The following is a 25131-nucleotide window of genomic DNA, read 5'->3' on the forward strand; positions in this document are numbered from 1 at the left end:
AAGAAAATTATAAAGATAACATAAGATCCATCAACGACGACGCAACCATTCTGTTCAAGGTCGATAAAACATAGACGCTTAGTGACAGTACTGTACAGTAGGAACCCATTAAGATCACTACCGTATAAAGTCAGTCCGAATAAAAACCAGTTACGAACAAATTATATAACTTTTCTTTGAAATAATGTTCATGGTATCTTTTATAGAAATGTAACTAAGGTTTTTCCGTCAGTAGCACACATGTATCAGACACAAAAGACCTATGCACGAACTTTAACTCTGAAGGGTTGTCTATTTTGTCATAAGTCGTGAAATAGTATCTGTTCCATATTTCGCGCTGATGAAACAAAACCAAATGTAGCATGACAAAGTACCCATTTTACGAGCATATTTGTACATCATTAAAGCACAGTTAATGGCTGTACACACTCGCCTCGATTGACCCTGCAATTCACCATGTAAGCAACACCTGAACAACGTCGACTGTACGTTGAAATCCTCAGTAACTTGAGCATTTCTTGGGCGGTGTATGGGCAATGCAGCGCATATTGGTTTACCTATATTTCAGGAACAAGAAGCAATAACGATCTAGCTGAAGAGCAAAATTTGAAGAGATACAGTTGTTTCGGTATACAGGTCAACCGTTGCCTGTCCCGTCCAAACTATGGCAATTTCGAGCGGTGTCGCGACATTGAGAAAAAAGGGATAATTAATGGTAGACCACTAATTGATTACAGTACCTTGTAATTTATCAGAGTAAAATTATAACCAACGAGTTGATGGTGAAACTGATATTGTCCATAAACAGCGAACACTTCCAATTGATACATTTATCACATTTCCCATGCAAATCAAAGATGGGCCCGCTAATAATTTGAAACATTTTAACAAATCGCGTTTCGGCCAAAACACGGGGTGTTCATTATATACTAATATATCTATTACATGCCATAATGGAGGCTTTGACGTTTTATAAGAGCAATATATGGATACATGCGCAGTTTATTTCAAGTTAACTGCTTACGAAATGAAAAGTTTGAATGACACATGCCACCGGCCTAACTGCCAAGTGTGCGAACATTTTGAAATATACCATCAAGGTTCACTTGGCAAAGAGAAAATAATGTATAAAACATATGACCTCGCGACACATTTTCAATAAATTAATTTGCAAATGCTCGTTAAGTTGTAATTACAACACCTGCATGTCTGGCATGTTCCACCTTTTATTAATTGCGTAACTATTAGTTTTGACCTTAACACAATGTATTAACACGATACGTTATAATTTAACTTCAATTAAAAGAATGAAATTTGAATTATTATAATTAATTAATTATTAATAATTTCAGTGTATCTTAATGTTGATGACGTCATTTCCTGTCATTTTGACGTTAAAACACATTTACTTTATTGATGTACAAGACAGTAAAAAGATGTAGTAAATTTATATTTGTAAATCTTGATTAAGCCCATTTGGGCGAAATATTGGAATAAAAAGAGTGTTTTTACCATGAAATAGAGAATAATAGGTTAGTGTTGATTATAGATCAGGTTTATCATGCGAGACTTAGAAAACAAAAAGCACGAGCCTTGGCGAGTGCTTTTTCGTTTTCGTGCCGAGCATGATAAACCTGATCTATAATCAACACTTATCTTTTATTCTATTTATCCCACTTTTTATTTTGTAAACCTTTTTATTTAAACAAAATTAGTTTGACTGGATAATTTCGCTGGATTTATGACGTCATTTCGTCGAAATATTGACGTCATTTCCTGCCGTTGATGATAGATGATATTTATTCAATGGGGCTTTAATTAACCGAATTCGCTGTTAAAGTGGAATAAAATATATATCTTTATCCCTACTGGATATTAAACTGAGTATTAGTTTTGAGTTCAATTAAAGAGGAATATTGAGAAAATACTATACAAAAACAAAGCGTAATGTGGTGTCTATTAATTTACATTATTTTCAAACTGTCTAATAAAATAGCTTGGTTTTATAACATGCCATACCCTGTTTCCCATGTAATATAACCATTACATATTTTTTTATATTACACATGTGTAATACAACATTGTTAAGCGTTTTCATTGGCTTAGTTATCGTTTATTGACCAATCGCATTTTGTTATTTTGCTGAAATGACGTTGCAACGTCAAATGACGTCATAAAATGTAAACAAACTTCGGGATTTATCATTATGTTTGCGTAAATATTAATTAAATTTGCTCATTTAAAACATGTGATAAACAAGGGCTGTTTGTAAAACATGCATGCCCCCCATGTGGGCTGTCCGTTGTCGTGGCAGCCATTGTGTGAATACGATTTTTGTCACTGTGACCTTGACCTTTGACCTAGTGACCTGAAAATCAATAGGGGTCATCTGCGGGTCACGATCAATGTACCTATGAAGTGTCATGATCCTAGGCAAAAGCGTTCTTGAGTTATCATCCGAAAATCATTTTACTATTTCGGGTCACCGTGACCTTGACCTTTGACCTTGTGACCTCAAAATCAATAGGGGTCATCTGAAAGTCATGATCAATCTACCTATGAAGTTTCATGATCATAGGCGTATGCGTTCTTGAGTAATCATTCAAAAACCATTTTACTATTTCAGGTCACCGTGACCTTGACCTTTGGCCTAGTGACCTCAAAATCAATAGGGGTCATCTGCGAGTCATGATCAATGTACCTATGAAGTTTCATGATCCTAGGCCCAAGCGTTCTTGAGTTATCGTCTGACAACCACCTGGTGGACGGACCGACAGACCGACAGACCGACATGAGCAAAGCAATATACCCCCTCTTCTTCGAAGGGGGGCATAAAAAGATCTGACACTCGTTGTTATATCATACTATATTTAATTAAACTCGTCCAGGAAATTCGTTAGTAAGCTCGCCAAAGGCTCGCTTACTAACAAAATTCCTGAACTCGTTTAATAAAATATGGTATGATATGACAACTCGTGCCAGATCCTATATATATTATACATATTGATGGAAAAAAGATGATGTATGTGCGAGAGCAATTAACACAAGGGGACCTGAGGCCATAGGTCGTTACATGAGAACCGAATGAAATAAACGGTTCCAAGCCGCTTTTGTCGTGTTTGTATAAAAAAAACTTGCATCAGACCTTTCTTTCTATCCGGATTTTTTTTTAACTCTGCTTAGATTATGTTATCATTGGAAACAAAGTTTTAATTAAGTTTTGGGGTCAAAACCTAAAGCGTTCACAAGATTCTTTATGAACATATAAGGAAAACTGCCGGCACACTTGTAGTCAACGGACCGGAAAAATGTTCAAACTTGTCCTATATCATTAGAACAAATATTCTCAGCAAGCAAGTTTCATGACGATTGTACACAAAATGTAGCTTTTATAGTGTTAAGGTTTCAAAATAACTCAAGAAGAAAAGCTGCCTCGCCCCTGGTTGCTTTTTTTTTTCAACAGATCGAAACTATTTTCGTAATCGAACGATATATAACTAGAACATGTGTTTTGAGTTTTATACAAAACGAACACAAATATGAATTCAAGAGTGTTCACAAGTTCGCACTAAAGGCTGCCATGTTTTTTAATGGACCGTTAACATTTCGAACCAGCCCAGATATCATCAGTTCTTGGTAAGTTTCATACGGTTTGCTCAAAACACGTGACGTCTTGAGTGCACTCATGGAATAACTGAAGCCAAAATAAGGTAAATGTTCCGACTTAAAAACCGCAATAACTCGCTGTTAATTGTCGCCTTCACAATTTAGATTACTATACCACACCGTATAACAAAATATGTATTCCGGCGCAACGGAAAGATATATTATTGACTCAATTTGAGTCTCCCAGAGTAGAAGTGTTGATACAATATATGGTCTGCCCAGCTGTTGACAGCATCAACTGACACCGTATTGCCGTGATCCACACAATGCCATTAAAGTCTATTAAAATTTATTGCGGTCATATTCACGGTGGTCTACTCTCAAAGTGAATTGAATTTTCCACAAAATGATACAATAATTGCATACACGGTTTATTATAAGGCTGGGAGTCTAGAATCATTAGGCTTATGGAAACAATTGTAGGAGGAAACCCGAATCGAGTGTTTAAACAAGAATTGCTAGTTACAGCGTATTCGATTTCTATTCGTGGCCTTACAATTCAACAAATATCAGTATAAAATAGTACCTGTAAGCCAATAAAAATACTTATGTCAAAGAAAGCAGTAGTAAGAATAGGGTACTAAAGATGTGGGTCATCATCGCTATTCTCTAATGATGTGCATTTCAAAAACACAATATTATACAGTAGCGTTTAAGAAACGTGAAGCTTTTTAAGCTTACGGCGTATAAGTGGTTTTAAAATTTATGGACTCGCATTTGTTATAATAAACCGCGAACTTATTTAATACAATAGGCATACGAACTGCGATGCACATCATGAAAACGATGTAAATTATTTGTCATTCCTAAATTTATTTTACAAACACAACGCGAAGATTTTCAAAACTTCAGCAATAATGTAAAACACGAATGATAACTTAATGTCGAGATTAATTTGTGCGCATAAGCTAAAGACTTAGCGGTTCCTATCATATTACGAAATGTTCACAATTGCATAAAGGGGACACCAGACCCATTTTAATTATCACATAAAGATTTCCGTATTGTAGTAGGCGCCATATATACAGTATAGTCGCCAGTGCAGACATGAGGGTTATCTGGGGCACGAGTCGCGACCAGATAGCAACAAGAGAACATCCCCCACGTTAGCAGTATTCAAAGAGGCAGGAAACAAAGCAAACGAAAGCAATGTCTGTTGCCGTGACTGACTATCCCGTGTTTCTGTCATCCTGAATTACGAGGCCCACGAATAAATACCGTCACACTTGGAGCGGAACATGTCTGATACATTCGACAATAACTTTGGTAACCGATGAACATTTGGAACGTTCCGGCTCGTTTCATAAATCTCTCGCTTGACGGCGAGTTACAGTGTGCCGTCGGAACGGAACTTATTGGGAACGCCTAACACTTTGATGTGCTAATACTATGTGGACTGTGGCGCGTATATTTGGTTCATTTACACGATAACTAGGCGAGCGTCACTTTAACAAGCCTCGAGGAATGTGACGTAAATCAACGTAACATAATCAACAGCTGAACGCAGCCGTAAAATATACCGCAACTGCACACATATGCACGAAAAAACATGTGTGTATTAAAAAGAGCACGAGTTACTGCAAGTGATGAGGATGTTAGTTACCACCACACATTCAGGTCATAGTAGAGTTTTTAACAAAATTTGATCATTTTGTTAATGTATAAACGTCACAATGAATAGATGTTTGTTCCACCCTCGGTTCGCGTACAATCAAGACAAAGAACTGCACTTTGTTTTAAGGAGCTCGTTTATATTCTTATTTGTTACTCATTTACTATTTTTACTGAAGTTTTGTCAACCGATTTCTCTGAAATGGCCCAGAGTGCGTGTATTGAAAGTATACCTAATTTTGACATGCAGAATTGACACTTTTGTAGTGTTATTTATTTACCATGTTTATTTGCGTTCTGTAACATTGTTTTACACTTCATATACATGCATCTATTCTCTCCAATCCAATTCAACATCTGAGTATTGCAATTTGACAGACGGTGGAAAAAAATAATTGAATTATATAAATTATAATTGAAATTTTCAGTTTTGTAATTAGAGTGGTCTTCGGTTACATATGCCGTATTGTTCAATGACATATCCACTGCAATGCATCAGTGAGTGTGCGCTACGACTGCTATAAATACCGGTATCGTCAAGTTTGCGGACTTCCAGTTCTCCCGAAGACGTCCATTAATTTTATCAAACACATTCATAAAGGACGATCCTAAACAATAGCGTGTGGGCTGGATTGGTATGGTTGTAAAATGAGTATCATCAAGATTTGTTCTTCATGTTCTTCAGTCCGTTGCATTATTACATTCTGTCCAAAGGAATAATGGACCCTATGTGACTGTGATGTTCAAGCAGACGCATCTGCGCACCACAATTCGGGGATATTTTGGTTAATATACGGCACAAAATGACAGAAAATTGTGACATAAAACACGCAGTCTGCCACTTACCTGAGGGACTTCTTTGAGTGAACACCACGGTACGTAATACATACTGTCTGAAAACTCTACCCGTGTAGTTTCCCTTTGTTTTATAAACGTGTTGATAATTGGAGCGACTGCTACATGTTTTCTCCTGAGTGCAGGCCAATGACATGATGGACAGAACAGTTTAAATGAATGCGACCTTAATGAAGTTGAAAGACATGTAACTCAAGTGTGACATTTTCTAATTTATGATGGCATTGTCGTTCCAGATAAGCCTGTGCAGTCCATGCAGGCTAATCAGGGACAGCATTTTCAGCTTTAATGACATTTTTCGTTTAAAGTGAGTTTAATCTTAGATAAAATCCATTACAGGCGGAAAGTGTCGTCCCTGAAAAGCCTATGCAGACTGCACAGACTAATATGTGACTACACTTTACACAGCAGGTCAATTCTTAGTATTGGAGTATTATAACAATACTTGGGTCTCTGCAACATTAACAGTCCCCTATTTCCCCACTAGCCCACCACCAATGCAGCACACAACACCTACCTGTGGGTCTATTTTCTTGTTCTCGGCATCTTCCTCGTCCATCTCATAGTAGAGGTCTGTCTTCGTGACGGACATGAGCCCGTTAATGGCAACCCCGGGGGCTATCAGCTTGCACGTGGTAGACATGGCAACAGGACCTGCACAAATCAACACCAAGATTCACACTCTATACTTGGTAGACCCATAAACACATAGCAACTAAAATACATAAAACCAATAACTATACTTTTTAGAATATGCAATATCAATACACATTTAAGAGGCAAGTTGAATTTGTTTTGTTTAGTCCCCATACAAATTTCCCTGTCCTACCAGAGTACTCCATTTCAAAGTCGTAGTCTCCATTGTCCTCCATCAGAAGCTGCTCGTCTGTGTAGTCTGGTTGAAGGCTGGACTGAACCTTCTTGCTGGCCAACTCTGCATGGAACGCATCACGGGCCTGATTAATGGCGTCCTCAGTCGCACCTGCGTAGTAAATAAACATGGCTACATTTGAGCCTCAGTCTGAAAATGTGGCTAAATGCATGTGCGTAAAGTGTCGTTCTATATTAACATATGCAGTCAGCTCATCAGTGACAAAACTTCTTGCATAGACTTGATTTTTGTTACAAGAGACTTTTTTCATTTAAAGTGTCATCCCTGATAAGCCTGTTGGGACTACACAGGCTAATATGGGATGACACTTTAAGCACATGCATTAAGTCCGTTTTTCCCAGAACATATCTTATTTATTTCTGCCCACTCTTTATTTCTATGTTGTAAGGATTTTTAAGGAATCCAAGCAAAATTTTCACAAATATATTTGCCAGCCAAAGTACAAAGACAGATCTTAAAGCCCTCATTCTTACTTAATATGACAAGTCACTTTCAGTGAACATAATACTCTACCACCACCACCATAACTAAATGATACAAGGTTGTCATTTGAATGGGGCATTTAATGATCTGGCACAATCCCTCATATTTTTACCCAATTAACAAATAGCATATATAATTCACCAAGTTGCAAATTGGAACACACTCATTGTGTACACACAACATTATCATATACTAGAAGACACTGCTGATGAACCCTTAACAACTCAGATATGCACTTCAATGCATTAAGAGTCTATTAACAATTTAAATAAAATTTAAGACCTTTCTTACTATATTCAAGTTTTCAAGGCTTTATGGTGTCATTTCGACCAAAAGATACTGATGAGCAGCAAACAGCATAAAACCTGAACAGCCTGTGAGTAACTTGCAAGCTGTTCTTGTTTTAATCTGTTTGCCTATAGCCATTTCTTCTTTGCCTCTGAGCAGAAAAGGGTTAATGAGACTTAAGTACAGACCATGTTCAATGGCTGCCTTCAGAGTGGCCTCCGGGTGGGAGGAGCCTATAGCATTCTTGATGAACCTCCGTCGGCGCCGGCTGTCATCCTCCCAAACATCCAACTTCCAAAACTCCAGTTTCCTACATTAGAAGCAGAACAGTTTTCTGTTCATTTGATCTCAGGAGAATTTCAGGACTTTCATCAAATTGCTATGTATACTTGATGACAATAACTAAAACCTGGAAAAAGATTCAAATTTATAATTCAATCATTATTTGCCATAGCTAGAATACATATTGTTACCCAACCAAAGCTAAAAGTTATATATTGGAAAAATTTAAACAATACCAAACCTAACTTCGAAATCAAGTGTTGAGTACAACAAATTTTTATTTGCAGTACACTTTCTGCACATGATAACAAAGAATCACACTGAACCTCAAAAATGTGCAATCTCAGCACTCGCACCAAGAGGCCGTTCAAAACGGCAACAAAAAACACATACATGTATGAGCTGCGCTCCAGAAATACCAGGTCTAATGGGTTGTAAGTTTCATCCCAGATAAGCCTTTAGAATAATTATTCACAGGCTTATCACGGACAATACTTTCTGCTTTTAAAGTTTTTTTCCTCTAAAGAAATAGATAATATTTCATTTAGGCGGAAAGTGTCGTTCCAGAACAGCCTGTGCAGACATTACAGGCTAATCTGGGATTCCCAAATCAACATTCATATATTCACGCACTCTTGTCCTGGTTCGCCCCAGGGCCCATGCTTGTTGTCGAGGATGTTGAGGACCTTGTCTCGCAGCCTCAGGGCGACCGTGTAGTCGCGCCTCTTGGCTGACGTGATCAGGTGGTCACACAGCTTCTCTTCCTCCCGACGGTCCAGCATCATCTGGGCACACAGTGACTGTAACAGGAAGGGGGTTACTGTATGAGCTGCAGTCTGGGAAAACTGGGCTAGATGCCATGTGCACTCACAAATCAGGGATGTCAGTTTCTGCTATTTTTAAAGGAAGTCTCTTCTAAAATAAACAACAGTCTAGGTTGAAAGTGTTGTCCTTGATGTATTAAATATTTAATATAACAAGAGATTGCCAAGCAATATTGTCCCCTACCGGTGAAACTCCACCATTTTAATTTTTTTTTGCCATAGCAGCCAGATTTCTTGACGTATGAACAAAATGAAATGATGTGCATAATCTCCATATTGCCATATATCCATGTTTCAAGTTTCACGAAAACATATGAAGAACTTTTAAAGTTATCGCAGGATCCAGAAAAGTATGACGGACAGACAGACAGACTGACAGACGGAGCACAAACCATAAGTCCCCTCCGGTTTCACCGGTAGTGGACAATAATCTTATTTAATTTTTACAAAATGTGAGCATCTTGATTAAATTCTGCATGCAAGATACCTATGCCCAAAATGTCAGCGCAATGCCTCTACCCAAACCAAGTTTTTTTACAATAAATACTTTTTCTACTTTACTTAACAGTTTATTTGCCCTTGACCTGATAGGCCCAAAATATGAAGTTCCAAGCTAGGTTTGCATGTTGTTAGCAGCTAAGGCACAATTTCAGCATAATTCTACAAGTTATTGAGTGATAAACACTGCTCTATTTATAGAAAGTGACAATTACCCAAACTTCTCCAAAAGGAATCAATTGCTAGGTAAGCATGAAAGCTCCTTACACAAAAACATAAAGCATTATACCTCAATCCCAACTAACGTTACTGAGCAGAAACTGTTCCTCTTTTTTAAACAACAGTGACCTTGACCTCTATCTGACAGGCCCATAGAAATCCCAAGTGAGTTTGACATATAACAAGAAGCCTTCGCTCAAATTTTCAGTGCAATACCTCCATCCAAACTCTAGTTAGTTTTAGGGGAAACATTTTCTTTTCTAGTAACGTTTGACCTTGACCATAAACTGACTGGCCCAAAATGCAATCCACAAGCAAGGTAAGCAGATCACCTACCTACACACACAATTTCCACGTAATACCATGTTCCAAAAAAGGTTATTGACAATTTTTCTACTTCAAGTAAAATTGACCTTGACCCTACTCGCCCCAAAATGCAATTTCAAGAAAGGTCTCCACTCAAGTTACTGTTACCCACATACACAGTGTGAATGCAAACCTCCATTCAGCAGAAACAGTTTATCTTCTTTTTATAACAATCACCTTCACCTTGATCTGATGAGCCCCAAATCAAATAGGTTCTACTTTAGATATTAAGCCCATTATCATTGAAAACAAGTTTCAAGAAAATATTATTAAAACTGTTTGAGAAACAAAGTGTACAAGGTTTATGTTTGCAACTTTTTATAGTTCAGGAGCCATAGTTCTGCAGTGTTTAATACCCTCTGGTTGGTTATTGCACTTGACAGAGATAATTTAAAAAAAGCTTTACCATTGGCTGATACGCATTCATCCTCAAACAAGAAAACCAACATCAATCTGATGGTCATATACAAAATAAAAAAACAGATGCTTTAAATTTTCTCATCAAATTTTCATCTAAAAATTGTCCATTTATTTTTAACACCTCAAAGAATATTTTAACTAGTGTTTACCACTGCATGCGTTATTTTATAAACAAAAACTTATAGCAATACTGGTTTGCTTTAACCAAATTGTAACAAATTGTTGAGTGACAACTACAATTCAAAACATATCCTAACTACGTTTAGAGGAAGATGACCTCATAATAAAGTCAAGTTTTAAAAGCTTCTTTTCCAACCATAACACACTGATAAGCAGAAAACACCATAAAACCTGAACCGTTACTTGCAGGCTGTTCTGGTTTAATGCTGTTTGCATTTAGCCATTTTCACTTTGCTTCTGAGCGGGAAAGGGTAAACACAAATGTCTTCCATACTTCAAACTCAGCGTGCCTCTGTACATCCTCTGCCCTCATCCTGTTCAGAATGAAGTCCGCCTCATTGGCTACCCGCACGATGTGGTCCCGTGTGGCATGAGCCAGCAACCTGACATGGACATCATTTAATATAAAAGAAGGAAAAACATTACCGAAATGCATGTTAAAATTATATTATAAATACTGTATATAAATGAAGTATAAGTATATGTAATAGTGTTTTTGTTGATTTAAAACTTTAAGAAGTATAAACCTAAAGTATAAAAGCAAACAAAGGGCTATAATTCTACCCAAATATTGTGCAGCCTAAATTCCTTTATGTACGATCATATACCCATTAAAGTCAGAATCAATAAGTATGTACAAGACGATCGCATGGACAAACTAATGCAAAAGAACATACATATGGACAGACAAGTTCAATGCTAAATGCCACCAACTGTGAGGGAGCATAACGAATGACAACTATTGTGGGTAAAGTGTGGTTAATCCATGCGTAAAATGTAGTCCCAGACTAGACTGTACAGTTAGGGACAACACTTCACTTTTAAGGATTTTTTTGTTTAAAGAAACTCCCTCATTTACAAAATTCCAGTCCAAGCTGTAATGTCGTCGGTGATTAACCTGTGCAGACTACACTGGCTTATCTGGAACAACACTTTGAGCACTTGCATGGAGCCCAATTTTCCCAGAACAGCAATCTTCTAATTTCCTTAGCTACTCAGTCACATGCTCACCTCCCTTCGTTGACAAGCTCTATGAAGGCCAGGCCAGCGTTCTTCTGCAGGGAGTTCTGCCACTCCTGGGAACACAGCAGCATCACCAGCTCCACCACCGACGTACTCTGCTTCAACGTCACCAGACCTGCAACATGCAGCAACACTGTCAGCGCCTGTAGTCACAAAGCTAGGACATGCCTTAAATCATTGAATTCCTTATGTCACTTGCTTGATCATGTATAAATAGTATTACAAGCTTAAAAACAGATACACATTAACAAAATGATATTTTCTTTTAAAAAAATCACTTAAATTCAACTTTTTTCAGTGAGGAAATTTGCACAATGTTTCACCTAACCAGAAAGGTAAACACACCTCAAGACAAGTGTCAATTTATTTCATTTTATCAGTTTTCTAAATAAATCCTGTCCTTAAAGACGGCAGAAACTATACTAACTCATTAAAGGATGTTTTTTGCCTTCTAAACAATGTAGCATGTTATTCATGCAACAACAAATAATTATTAAACATTCTCTGATCAAATAAGATTTCCTTTACACAATTACTGTTTGTTTTCACAATAAAAAGATACTTGTCCAGAAAGTTACTATTCCACATGAAAAATTCATAATGATAATAAGATAAATTTAGATTACTGACACAATTGTCAACAAAATTATGATATAACTTATTGTATTCATCAATGGACATTCTTTAAAAGAATAATATTGTTATTTACAAAGTAATATTTTGTAGACGTAGAAATAGATAAATACCAGATCTTAATTGAGTGTTATTTTCAGTACATGTACATACCTCCAATAAGAAGTTCTTGTCCATGGGAACCAATCAAAGTTTTAGACAGGTACGATGCAAAGTCCACAAAGATCTCCCTCAAAAGTGGTGCCACTGAGCCCAAAGCCTTTTCAAGGCGCTCAGTCAAGTTTCCAGAATCCAGCATTGACAGATTGACTGGAGCTGGAATTGGTGTATTCTTCAACTCTAGCTTCTCTGGCTTCTTACTATCTGTACTTTCATTGTGTTTCCCAGCACCACCAGAAATTGATGATATAGTATGAACTGGTTCATCTTCTTCGTTGTCTTCATTAAAATCAGCACCCTCACTAGTAGCATCATCTCCATCCTTATCTTCAGCATCACCATTGGTCAATACTGCTGGTTCTGCTTCAAAAGCTTCCTCCACATCATCATCTCCCTTTACCCCTTTATCAACATCTTTCTTTACCTCTTCATCTGCAACATAAACATCTTTTACATTGTTTTCAACATTTTGCCCTTCTGCTTTCTCTGAGCTTTGAATGTCATTTAATTTTTCTTTTATATCCTGCTCATTTGTATTGTCCTCCACCCTTTCTTGGCTTTCTGTATTATCTGATACTTCTTCAATTTCTTCATTTCTTAACTCATCTTGATGTTTAGTTTTCTTTGATTTTCCTGCAGTTTTGCTATTTACTTCTTCACTTGTTTGTTCATCAGTTTGTTCCACAATCTGGTCTTCTTTCTTTTCAGCAACAAAGGAATTATCACTTCCTTTGAAAAAACAAACAAATTGACACAAATTAAAACTACACAAGAATATGTCACTGCAAAAGATTCAAAATACACAATCATAAAGTTAAGGAAAAATACTGTCAACTTTCAGAATTAAAACTATGAATTAATTCAATCAAACAACTTTTATTATACAAAAGTAATACAATGACAACTGAGCAACATTTCTAAAAACCAAAATAGTGTCATAAAATATATTACAATTTTAAAGCATTGCAAAAAGATTTGCTTATGGTTAAGACATATGCACAATAACTAGATGTTCTGGCTATGTATGCTACCTGTAGCCTGATCATCTGCTTCACTTTCATCATCACCAGGTTTATTTTCTGAATCAAGGTTTTCCTCTCCATCACCTTCTGTCTTCTGATCCTCATCTGCATCATCTAATGGTTGGGTTGCAAAATACCATATTAACTCATAGTTTTCAAAAAAAATTGATACACTTTCCTCAAAATTTAGTTTTTCGACAATTAAGAGACACCAACATTATTCTTGTGTTAAACAAGAGATGTGTTTGTCAGAAACACAATGCCCCCTATTGCCCCACTTTGAAATAAAATTTCAATATATCATTTGGCAGGGTTAGAAATTATCTCCCTTTTATAGCTTATTACTTCCATTGGATTGTATATTTTTACTTTTGACCTTAAAGGATGACCTTGACCTTAAAATTTGTTTCTGATTATATTCTTTAATTTTTTGTACTTCCCTTGTGAAAATGATCTGCACCTGCCAAATGATATAAAATAGAAATTATCTCCCTTTAAAGCTTGTTACTTCCCTTGGATTTAGTTTTTTGACCTTTGACCTTGAAGGATGACCTTGACCTTTCACCACTAAAATGTGCAGCTCCATGAGATACACATGCATGCCAAATATCAAGTTGCTATCTTCAATATTGCAATAGTTATGACCAATGTTAAAGTTTTCAGACGGACGGAGGGACGGACAGTTAGTTCAAATGGTATTGATGAACAATAGCATGTGCTTGTAAAAAAACATGTAATACAGTATTTATTATGTTACAATATGTTTTCAATTAATTTGATTTTGCTCTATAAAAACATACAACATGGACCACCAAGTACAAAGAATGTAATTAAAAAAATAACTATGCTTTAAATGATACAGATATACGGTTTAAACTGAAGCCTTTCTTTCATTGCATTTCTTATTTTGTTAACAAAAACTGTAAACAATAGACCTAATTGGTGCTACAAAACCATTTTCTAAACAAAGTTAATGTTAATGTAAAGATTGGGTGACAGTTTACAATAGGCTTTGGTCTTAATATCCGACTCCCCACTACCTTAACAATCAATGAGAACTTCACAGGAAGTGGCATACCGTGTTCTTCCTCCTCCTCACCCTCTGTTTCAGGTCTCTGTGGCGACAGTTGTTCAGCTGCTTCTATGAACAGGAAAAAAAGATGATCATTGAGTGCATGCATGTAAATGACATTAATTGCTTTGAAGAAATAACAAGCTTTCTAGTTTTATTGAGGCGCTGATGGTCTAGTTACACATACATGCCATAATTTTTCAGACCAATTCCGGGACATTGAGTTAAATTGTCCGGGACTTTTGCCGATTTTCCGAGACATGTATAAAATGTAGCGATATTTATAGACATATGCATTTTTGGTACGTTTTTTTTTGTTTCGCATCGTTAATTGCAAAAGTTCAAATGCCTATCCGAAATACAATTGATCTATTAACTTCAAATTAAACATTACTACTTCCGTTACTAGATACAAGCCACGTGTTTTCAGTGTAAGCGTTCTAAACATAGATGGTGACGTCACTGCGTAATTGTATTAAGACCGGTGTGTAACGCGTAGTTGTTGATACGCCTTTATTCATTTATAACATTTTATATAATAAAAAATACAACAATACAGTACCGTTAGATCGTCAACTCAAATCAATTCACTATACATACAACCAATCACAATTAATTTTTTACTCCGCGAAGTTAGACTTCAGATGTGTGAACAACTATCCTTTGCCCGTACGCAGTGGGGAATAATGACGTAGTCGATTAAAGTCAATTAACAACCACATTAAACAATGGCGCCTTTTCGGTTTGACCGCGAACGTGAGACAATCGATATGATAACAGGACCCCTGTTAATTGATCGATTTTGACACGTAGCGTAGTCTGCCTATTCGGGTAGGCATTGTCATGGAGACGCTGCATACATACACAGATTCGAGGTGCAGTTAAGCATAAGATAAGGTACATGTATATATGGATTTTGTAAATTCCGGGACATTTGACAGATTTCCGGGACAGCGGGACAAGTACTTCATTTCCGGGACTGTCCCGGACAATCCGGGACGTATGGCATGTATGAGTTACAGGTATATACTAATTTATTTGAATGGACAAGTATCATAATGATTTGATAACAAAAAACATCAAGGATCTTCATAGGGTCTTCACAAGGTTTCAATATGGTAATAAAATGAAAATTGCACTGCCTTCTGGTGGCCAACTTTTTTTAACAGACCAAAAATATTTTTGAATTTAGCTGACATAACTGGCCTGAGCAATTTTCATGATGATTGAGTAAAAAATGTAACTTCTAGAACGTTGACAAGGCTTTACTATAGCCTTATTAGGAATCCTGTTTTATCCCCCTCCCCATCCATATTTTTCAACAGACCATAGCAATTGTTTCACATTGGATGAGATATTGTTACAATAAATATTCTTCCCAAGTTTCAAGATTATGGGCAGACAATGTGACACATATAGCATTCACAAGCTTTCACATAAATGACAAGACTAGCCAAGCAATATAGTCTCCTACCGGCTCCACCATTGTCAGAAATTCCACAGTCAGAATTTTTGTTGTTGCCATAGCAATCAGAATTTTTGATGTAGGAACAAAATGAAATGACGTGCATAATGTCCATATTGCCATCTATCCATGTTTCAAGTTTCATGAAAAAATATAAAGAACTTTTTAAGTTATCGCAGGATCCAGAACACCACCATTTTCAGCAGTAATTCTAGTCTATTTGTTGCCATAGCAACCAGGAATTTTGACGTAGGAACAAAATGAAATGAAGTGCATAATGTCCATATTGCCATCTATCCATGTTTCAAGTTTCATGAAAAAATATTAAGAACTTTGAAAGTTATCGCAGGATCCAGAAAAGTGTGACTGACTGACCGACTGACAGACAGAGCCCAAACCATAAGTTCCCTCCGGTGAAACCGGTAGGGGACAAAAATACCCAGGGGACCATGTTTTCTTATTGCTCCAGAACCATTTTTTAACTTTACACATTCTATTTACACACATTCATATGTCCGCAGATTGTCAAAAGACCTAAGGAAGTTACCCCCTTGACACAATCTCTCCACATCACAAGCATTTTTGGTAAGTAATTTTAAAATAATGACATAGTTACAGTAAAGCAAGCTGTATTATGCCAAAATTGACATGCAACCTTTAAGTGTGAGCTTGACCTGTGAGCCATGGAGACGGGTGATACACACAACACTTGTTCTCACGTTGGAAATTTATGATATACCATTAACATAAAATTGTATGATGAATGACACAATACAGTCTTACGAGCTAGGATGGACTTGCAAACGCAATTGTGCACATCAACTCAACCACTGTGACTTCTATATAGAACTTTCTACAAGCAGATTCGACACATGATTATTTAAGCTATGGTCACTGCCTTGGAACAGTAAATACAAAAATTCTCTCAATCGTGACCTACCCTTCGTGGAGTCTGGTGCATGGACATCGACTGGTACACTTATTTGTGAAGTGATGGGGTCATCCGTCTCACTGGCACCTGCCCCAGACTGGTTCTCACTGACATTGTCCTCTGACTCACTCCCGCTGCCCTGCTGGCCTGTTAGGACAGAGAATTCTGTTGATATGGCCAAAACAACAAATGAACATCTCTCTGGCAAAGCATGTGCGTAACCGTCATCATATCATAGCCTGTGCACTATGGTAGTTTTTGTTAAAACCAAGTCTCTCCTTAGTGATACTCCAGTTTAGGTGGAAAGTCCTGTCCCTGATTAGCTTGTGCAGACTGCAGAGGCTATTCTAGGAAGACACTTTTCGCACATGCATTTAAACCTTTTGTCAGAGAGCGTTGCTAAAATGTATTTTTCTGACAAATTGACCTACCTCCAGCAAAGAAAACAAGAGGGCCAAGATGGCCTTAGTTCGCTCACCTGATAGGAGTCGGTTCATTCAATCTTTTCCTAATGTCAAACTTGACCTAGATATTGACCAGACAAACATCCTGGTCAAGTTTCATCATTATTGAACCAAAACTCTGGCGTAGGGAGTGTTTTGGTTTTTGTAAGATTTGAAATGGTGACCTATATTTTGAGTTGACCCCCCTTACTAAACATTAAAATTTGCTTACATGGATTTTGTATCATATAATGAAAATTTGGACAATCTAAGGGCAATAATTATGGCATTAATTATGTGATTTTGCTCATCATCAAACTTGACTGAGATCTTCCAGCAACTTTGATAAAGAATGCTTGAGAAATGTGAATGCTAGAATGTTTACAAACCAAATGTGGACGGACAGACAGTAGACAAAGACCAATCCTAAAACCTCACCTGAGCAATCAGGTGAGCTAAAAAATGTGTTTCACCGATCTAAGCCATTTTCCAACTTGTCCTAGAAATCAATAAAACCAATGTATTGACTAAGTTTCACGATGATTAGGCAAAAAATGTGACTTCTGTAGTGTTCGATCACAAGGTTTCTCTCTATATAGTCACATAAGGAAAACTGCCCCATCCCCCTGGCAGCCATGTTCATTGACCCATCGGGACCATTTGCAAACTCATCTGAGATATATATAAAACAAATATATTCATCAAGTTTCATGATGATTGGGCAAAAAAATGTGACTTCTAGAGTGTTCACAAGCTTTTTTTTACTATATAAATATAAGAAAACTGCCCCCCCCCCCTCCCCGGCAGCCATGTTATTCAACTGACCGGAACCATTTTCAAACTCAATTCTCGTATCAAGGAAACAAATGTTCTGACCAAATTTCATGTAAATTGGGCAAAAATGTGACTTCTAAAGTGTTCACATGTTTTCATTATATACATATAGAGAAAAATGTCCTGCCCACTGGCGGCATGTTTTTTCACCGATCTGCACCATTTTCGAACTCGTCCAACATATCAATTAAACCAATGTTTTGATTAACTTTCATGATGATTGGGCCACAATTGTGACTTCTAGAGTGTTTACAAGGTTTCTCTATAGCCATATAAGGAAAACTGCCCCACCCACTGGCAGCCATGTTTTTCAATGGACCGGAACCACTTTTGAACTCAACCAACATATCATTAAGACAAACATATAGACAAAGTTACATGAAGATTGGGCATTAAATGTGACTTCTACAGTGTTTACAAGCTTTTGCTTTTTTTTTTACCTAGTGACCTAGTTTTTGACCCAGCATGACCCAGTTTCAAACTGGATCGAGTTATCGTTGGGACAAATCTTCTGACCAAGTTTCATGAAGATCGGACAATGAATGTGGCCTCTAGAGTGTTTACGAACAAATAAGGACGGACGGACGACGGACAAAGACCAGTCACAAAAGATCACCTGAGCAATCAGGTGAGCTAAAAACAAGAGCTGTCACCATAGGATGACATATGCCCCCTATAAACGCTTTGATAGAAGTTATAGCATTTTTCGAAACCTAAACGCAGATTTCAAAACCTTAACGCGGACCCTAAGTTCAATGTAAAGGTCACAGGGGTTAAAATTTGTGTGCGTATGAAAAGGCCTTGTCCATATAAACATGCATACCAAATATGAAGGTTATATCTCAAGGGAAATAGAAGTTATGAGCATTTTTCAAAACCTAAACACAGATTTCGAAACCTAAACGCGGACCCTAAGTTCAAGGTCAAGGTCACAGGGGTTAAATATTGTGTGTGTATGGAAAGGCCTTGTCCATATACACATGCATACCAAATACGAAGGTTATATCTCAAAGGACATAGAAGTAGTGAGCATTTTTCGAAACCTTAACGCAGATTTCGAAACCTTAACGCAGCTTTTGAAACCTAAACGCGGACCTTAAGTTCAAGGTCAAGGTCACAGGGGTCAAAATTTGTGTGCGTATGGATAGGCCTTGTCCATATGCACATGCATACCAAATATGAAACTTATATCTCAAGGGACATACAAGTTATGAGCATTTTTCGAAACCTAAACGCAGATTTCGAAACCTAAACGCAGACCCTAAGTTCAAGGTCAAGGTCACAGGGGTGAAAAAATGTGTGCGTATGGAAAGGCCTTGTCCATATACACATGCATACCAAATATGAAGGTTATATCTCAAGGGACATAGAAGTTATGAGCATTTTTGGAAACCTAAATGCAAAGTGTGATGGAAAGACGGACAGACGGACGGACAGACAGACAGACGGACAGACAGATTGACAGTCCGATCACTATATGCCCCCTTACTCGGGGGCATAAAAACATCCAACCCCAAATAACAATCAACACATAAATGAAAAACAACTACACTGTATTCTTATGAAAACATTAATAATCAAAGGGGAGTTACTACTGTAAACTTAAATGCAATATTTAGAAGAGTTGTCTCGCATGTTACATGACCTTAATTCATGATTGTTTGCAAGCCTTTTTACTATATAAAAATAAGGAAAACTGCCCAATCCCCCTGGCAACCATGTTTTTCAACAGACCAGAACCATTTTCAAACTTAACTCACATATCTAGGAAACAAAAGTTCTGACAAAATTTCATGAAAATTTGGCCAAAAATGTGATTTTTAGAGTGTTGACATGTTTTCACTATATACATATAGAGAAAATTGCCCCGCCCACTGGCAGCCATTTTTTGTCACCGATCTGCACCATTTTCGAACTCGTCGGACGTATCAATAAAACCAATGTTTTGACCAACTTTCATGATGATTGGGCAAAAATTGTGACTTCAACAGTGTTTATCTATAGCCAAATAAGGAAAACTGCCCCGCCCACTGGCGGCCATGTTTTTCAACGGACCGGAACCACTTTTGAACTCAACCAACATATCATTAAGACAAACATTTTGACAAAGTTACATGAAGATTAGGCATGAAATGTGACTTCTACAGTGTTTACAAGTTTTTTCTTCTTTTTTTAACCTAGTGACCTAGTATTTGACCCTGCACGACCCAGTTTCGAACTTAACCGAGATTTCATTGGGACGAGGCTTTTGACCAAGTTTCATGAAGATCGGACAATAAATGTGGCCTCTAGAGTGTTTACAAACAAATGTTAACGGACGGAAGAACGTACAACAGACAAAGACAGGTCACAAAAGCTCACCTGAGCAATCAGGTGAGCTAAAAAACAAACACAAAACTGCAGTGTAGTTTGAAGCAAAAATTGTTTTCAAAGAAATACATATTTGTCACATTTAAGAAGTATTTTAAATGTTTTCTGTTCGTCACATTTTAGATCATTTTGAATGTTTTCTGACTGAAAACAGTCACACCACTCTACTCCTAAATTATTATCCTGTTAAAGAATGGTTTGAGAAATACACAAATATTTTTTTAGATCCCACTGTTGGAGAAATATGCATGCCCTTCTGCAACCAACATGTAGCTTTTCTACCAATCCAAACTAATACACATTGTATTTGAAATTTTCTGGAAACATATAGAACAAGGTTATCAGTAAATTTGTTGGATGCTCCTTATTGCACTTCCTCAAGTAAATGTTTAGCGAGATAGAGGAACAAGAATGCAGTTGCATTCAATATAATGTCAAGCACTTCAAAGCCATATCAATCCTAAAGACTTATTTATTTAGTTATCCAAATTTCAAAATAATCCACAATCTGAATCTCACTGAACTTAAGCAGTTTTAAATAGAACATATTGTATGGTTTGAAACCTTCTACTAAAAATATTTTGACTTTTAAAAGTGTCAGACTAACAAATAACAAAATTCAAAGACTCATGAAAGTGTGGAAAATAATGAAAATACACAACATTTGCTTTACTAAATACTGATATAGCTCAACTGTTTAGTTGTTTTTGTATATATAAAATTTGGCAAATGTTTATATCATTTTTTACTCTTACTAGTTTATTAAACAACACATCTGAAAACCGTTTTAAGAAAACTTGAACAAGAAGCACAACCTATACAAATACATGAAAAGCAGTCAACACACATGTGCACACACTATGCCAAAACAATCAAAGGGAAGCAACACATGTTTCCCTATATTTTTGCTAAAGAGAATAAAATAAAAGAAACAAACACAAACACAATGTCAAGATAATATAAATATTATAATAAATAAATGTATGCTATTTTATTTTCAAAAAGCAAAGTTCATTTTATTTATAACCTGTAGCAGAATATCATTTTTGTTTGACAATCTTTGAATCTTTGTGATATTAATCTTATAATTGAGTAGAATTAACAACTCCTTTTATATGTTAATTTTTAAACATGCAAGCACTTAAAACACAAATACACTGAGACAAAAACAACAACACACAAACACAAAGGGGGTAACATACTTAATGGCAAATGATGTTCTATCATCTATCAACAAACAATATAAATGAACCTTCATAACATTCTTCCTCCTTTCTGCTTTCTTTCTCTGTCCCTGATCTATCTTTTGCTGACTCTTCCAAATAATTTTCAGCCTCTAGTCCCTCCTGCTCTTTTCCATCTTCTTCCGCCTTTTCTGTTCTGTTCTCTGTCCCTGCTCTATCTTCTGTCTCCTCTTCCATATCATTTTTGACGTCTTCTTCTTGTCCCTCAAGCTGTTTTTCATCTTCTTCCACATCCTCACTCCCATCTGATGGTGAATCTGTCAACTCCTCCCCACTGCTATCGCTGCTTTCACTGTCATCTTCTTCAGATTCTTTGTTTTCAGGACTTTCATTATTGCATGCATTTTCAACTTCATTCTTTGTATTTGCAACATCAGAATCCTTCTCTTCCGAACATGTGTTTTCTTTTATCATGTCATAATGTTCACACTGTATGTCCACTTTGTTTATTTCAACATCAGTTCTTGTTTCATTTTGCTCATTATTTTGGGGATCTAGATTGCTTTTAGGTGGTTCTGTTTCTTCCATACTGGTAACATGATGATGATCTTTTATCTCTGGTTCACCATTATCATTGTTCATGGTTTCAGTTGTATTTTCATCTGTACTGCCAGATTCAGTTTTAGGTTGGTCATTTTCTTGCTGCTCCTCAGTGTCATGGTTCTCATCATTACTCACAGTTTCATTGTCATCTTTTTTAAAAGACTCTACGTTTGCCTTACAATTATCTTTTTCATCAGCAACTGATTCTTCATCTGTGTCAATTTGCCCTTCAATATTTGTTCTGTTTGTGCCTTGAACATTAGCATATTCCTTTATAGCATCCACTGATAACTCAACAGTAGCTACAGTGTGATTTTCTTTCACTTTTCCAATTTCAGCAATCTTTTTATCCTCAGCTGAATGTGTAGAACCATCCTCACTTTTACTGTCACTGAGGTTATGATATGTGATGTTTTCAATTGTTGTTCCATCCACTAGCAATGACATGGTAGGTCTCAAATTGTGCCAGTATTTAGCAGCTTATTAATGATAAAAAAGTAGCAACATGGTATTAACACAGTAAAGCATTCTCATTCACACAATTACAAGCAAGTGATGTAAACAAAGCGTATTGTTACTTATATTCTATAAAATTTATATGCAAAACCCAGCTTTCTTAAAAGACCTACAGGCTTATGGTTACACTGTTGTCTATTCAACAGATAAACCAAAATATGGCAAAACTCTAAGATAATGCTTAGGCCATAATTATAATTAATGTGAGGTGAATATATTACTGATGTACATTTCAAATGGTGAGAGCACACTACAGACAAGGTAAGAAGGCTGATAGAGCAGAGCCTACAATGTCAGACACAGCAGTAAGGAATTAAAAAGGCATAGCTAAAACATGTCATATAGTTATTAAAACCACAAACCAATGCAGTCTTCCTATTGTTATTTTCGTAATACAATCTCTGTAATCATGAGATTCAATAATACAGTCTGTTTGATTGTTTGTTTCTTTCTTTCTTTACTAGGATGTATACCCATTCTCAGTCATAATGCAGCAGTAAGTTAACCAACTAAAACTTTTCCTGGATTGGCTTGTTTACCAGTACAAATTGCACTTATACCAGTAACTGACAACTGCACAACTTGAATTAGAGATAAGAGGTGAATGGGTAAAGAATGAATCTCATGACCAAACCCCACACAATAAAAGCGGCAATTAATGGAACACATGATCCTCGTACAAAAAACCAACGTATCAAGGAGCCTTATTAATGAAACACATGATCCTCGTACAAAGAAACCAACGTATCGAGGAGCCTTATTAATGGAACACATGATCCTCGTACAAAGAAACCAACGTATCGAGGAGCCTTATTAATGGAACACATGATCCTCGTACAAAGAAACCAACGTATCGAGGAGCCTTATTAATGAAACACATGATCCTCGTACAAAGAAACCAACATATCAAGGAACCTTATTAATGGAATACATGATCCTCGTACAAAGAAACCAACATATCAAGGAGCCTTATTAATGGAACACATGATCCTCGTACAAAGAAACCAACGTATCAAGGAGCCTTATTAATGGAACACATGATCCTCGTACAAAGGAACCAACGTATCGAGGAGCCTTATTAATGGAACACATGATCCTCGTACAAAGAAACCAACGTATCAAGGAGTCTTATTAATGGAACACATGATCCTCTTACAAAGAAACCAATGTATCGAGGAGCCTTATTAATGGAACACATGATCCTCGTACAAAGAAACCAACGTATCAAGGAGCCTTATTAATGGAACACATGATCCTCGTACAAAGAAACCAACGTATCAAGGAGCCTTATTAATGGAACACATGATCCTCCAACGTATCAAGGAGCCTTATTAATGGAACACATGATCCTCGTACAAAGGAACCAACGTATCGAGGAGCCTTATTAATGGAACACATGATCCTCGTACAAAGGAACCAACGTATCAAGGAGCCTTATTAATGGAACACATGATCCTCGTACAAAGGAACCAAGGTATCAAGGAGCCTTATTAATGGAACACATGATCCTCGTACAAAGGAACCAAGGTATCAAGGAGCCTTATTAATGGAACACATGATCCTCGTACAAAGAAACCAACATATCAAGGAGCCTTATTAATGGAACACATGATCCTCGTACAAAGGAACCAACGTATCAAGGAGCCTTATTAATGGAACACATGATCCTCGTACAAAGAAACCAACATATCAAGGAGTCTTATTAATGGAACACATGATCCTCGTACAAAGAAACCAACATATCAAGGAGTCTTATTGATGGAACACATGATCCTCGTACAAAGAAACCAACATATCAAGGAGCCTTATTAATGGAACACATGACCCTCGTACAAAGAAACCAACATATTAAGGAGCCTTATTAATGGAATACATGATCCTCGTACAAAGAAACTAACGTATCAAGGAGACTTATTGATGGAACACACGAACCTCATACAAAGAAACCAACAGTATCAAGGAGCCTTATTAATGGAACACACGAACCTCATACGAAGAAACCAACAGTATCAAGGAGCCTTATTAATGGAACACACGAACCTCATACAAAGAAACCAACGTATCAAGGAGCCTTATTAATGGAACACATGATCCTCCAACGTATCAAGGAGCCTTATTAATGGAACACATGATCCTTGTACAAAGAAACCAACGTATCAAGGAGCCTTATTAATGGAACACATGATCCTGGTACAAAGAAATCAACATATCAAGGAGCCTTATTAATGGAACACATGATCCTCGTACAAAGAAACCAACATATCAAGGAGACTTATTAATGGAACACATGAT

The 25131-nt window shown here is 36.8% G+C and overlaps 1 protein-coding gene across 3 annotated transcripts in view; it reads right to left on the reverse strand.

The window, feature by feature from the left end:
• The window catches only part of LOC127841632 (neurobeachin-like), a 232466-nt gene that overhangs the window by 104507 nt on the left and 102828 nt on the right, over positions 1 to 25131 (reverse strand). For all 3 annotated transcript variants that reach the window (XM_052370615.1, XM_052370614.1, XM_052370616.1), the window contains 10 exons: positions 16899 to 17036; positions 14500 to 14562; positions 13431 to 13535; positions 12394 to 13128; positions 11596 to 11722; positions 10859 to 10967; positions 8711 to 8877; positions 7984 to 8105; positions 6962 to 7114; positions 6650 to 6786 (listed from right to left, as the gene is read on the reverse strand). In XM_052370615.1, the coding sequence (XP_052226575.1) occupies positions 6650 to 6786; positions 6962 to 7114; positions 7984 to 8105; positions 8711 to 8877; positions 10859 to 10967; positions 11596 to 11722; positions 12394 to 13128; positions 13431 to 13535; positions 14500 to 14562; positions 16899 to 17036 (1856 nt within the window). The remainder of the gene's footprint in view (positions 1 to 6649; positions 6787 to 6961; positions 7115 to 7983; positions 8106 to 8710; positions 8878 to 10858; positions 10968 to 11595; positions 11723 to 12393; positions 13129 to 13430; positions 13536 to 14499; positions 14563 to 16898; positions 17037 to 25131) is intronic.

The sequence above is a fragment of the Dreissena polymorpha genome, chromosome 8, assembly GCF_020536995.1.
Source record: "Dreissena polymorpha isolate Duluth1 chromosome 8, UMN_Dpol_1.0, whole genome shotgun sequence".
NCBI lineage: Eukaryota > Metazoa > Mollusca > Bivalvia > Myida > Dreissenidae > Dreissena > Dreissena polymorpha.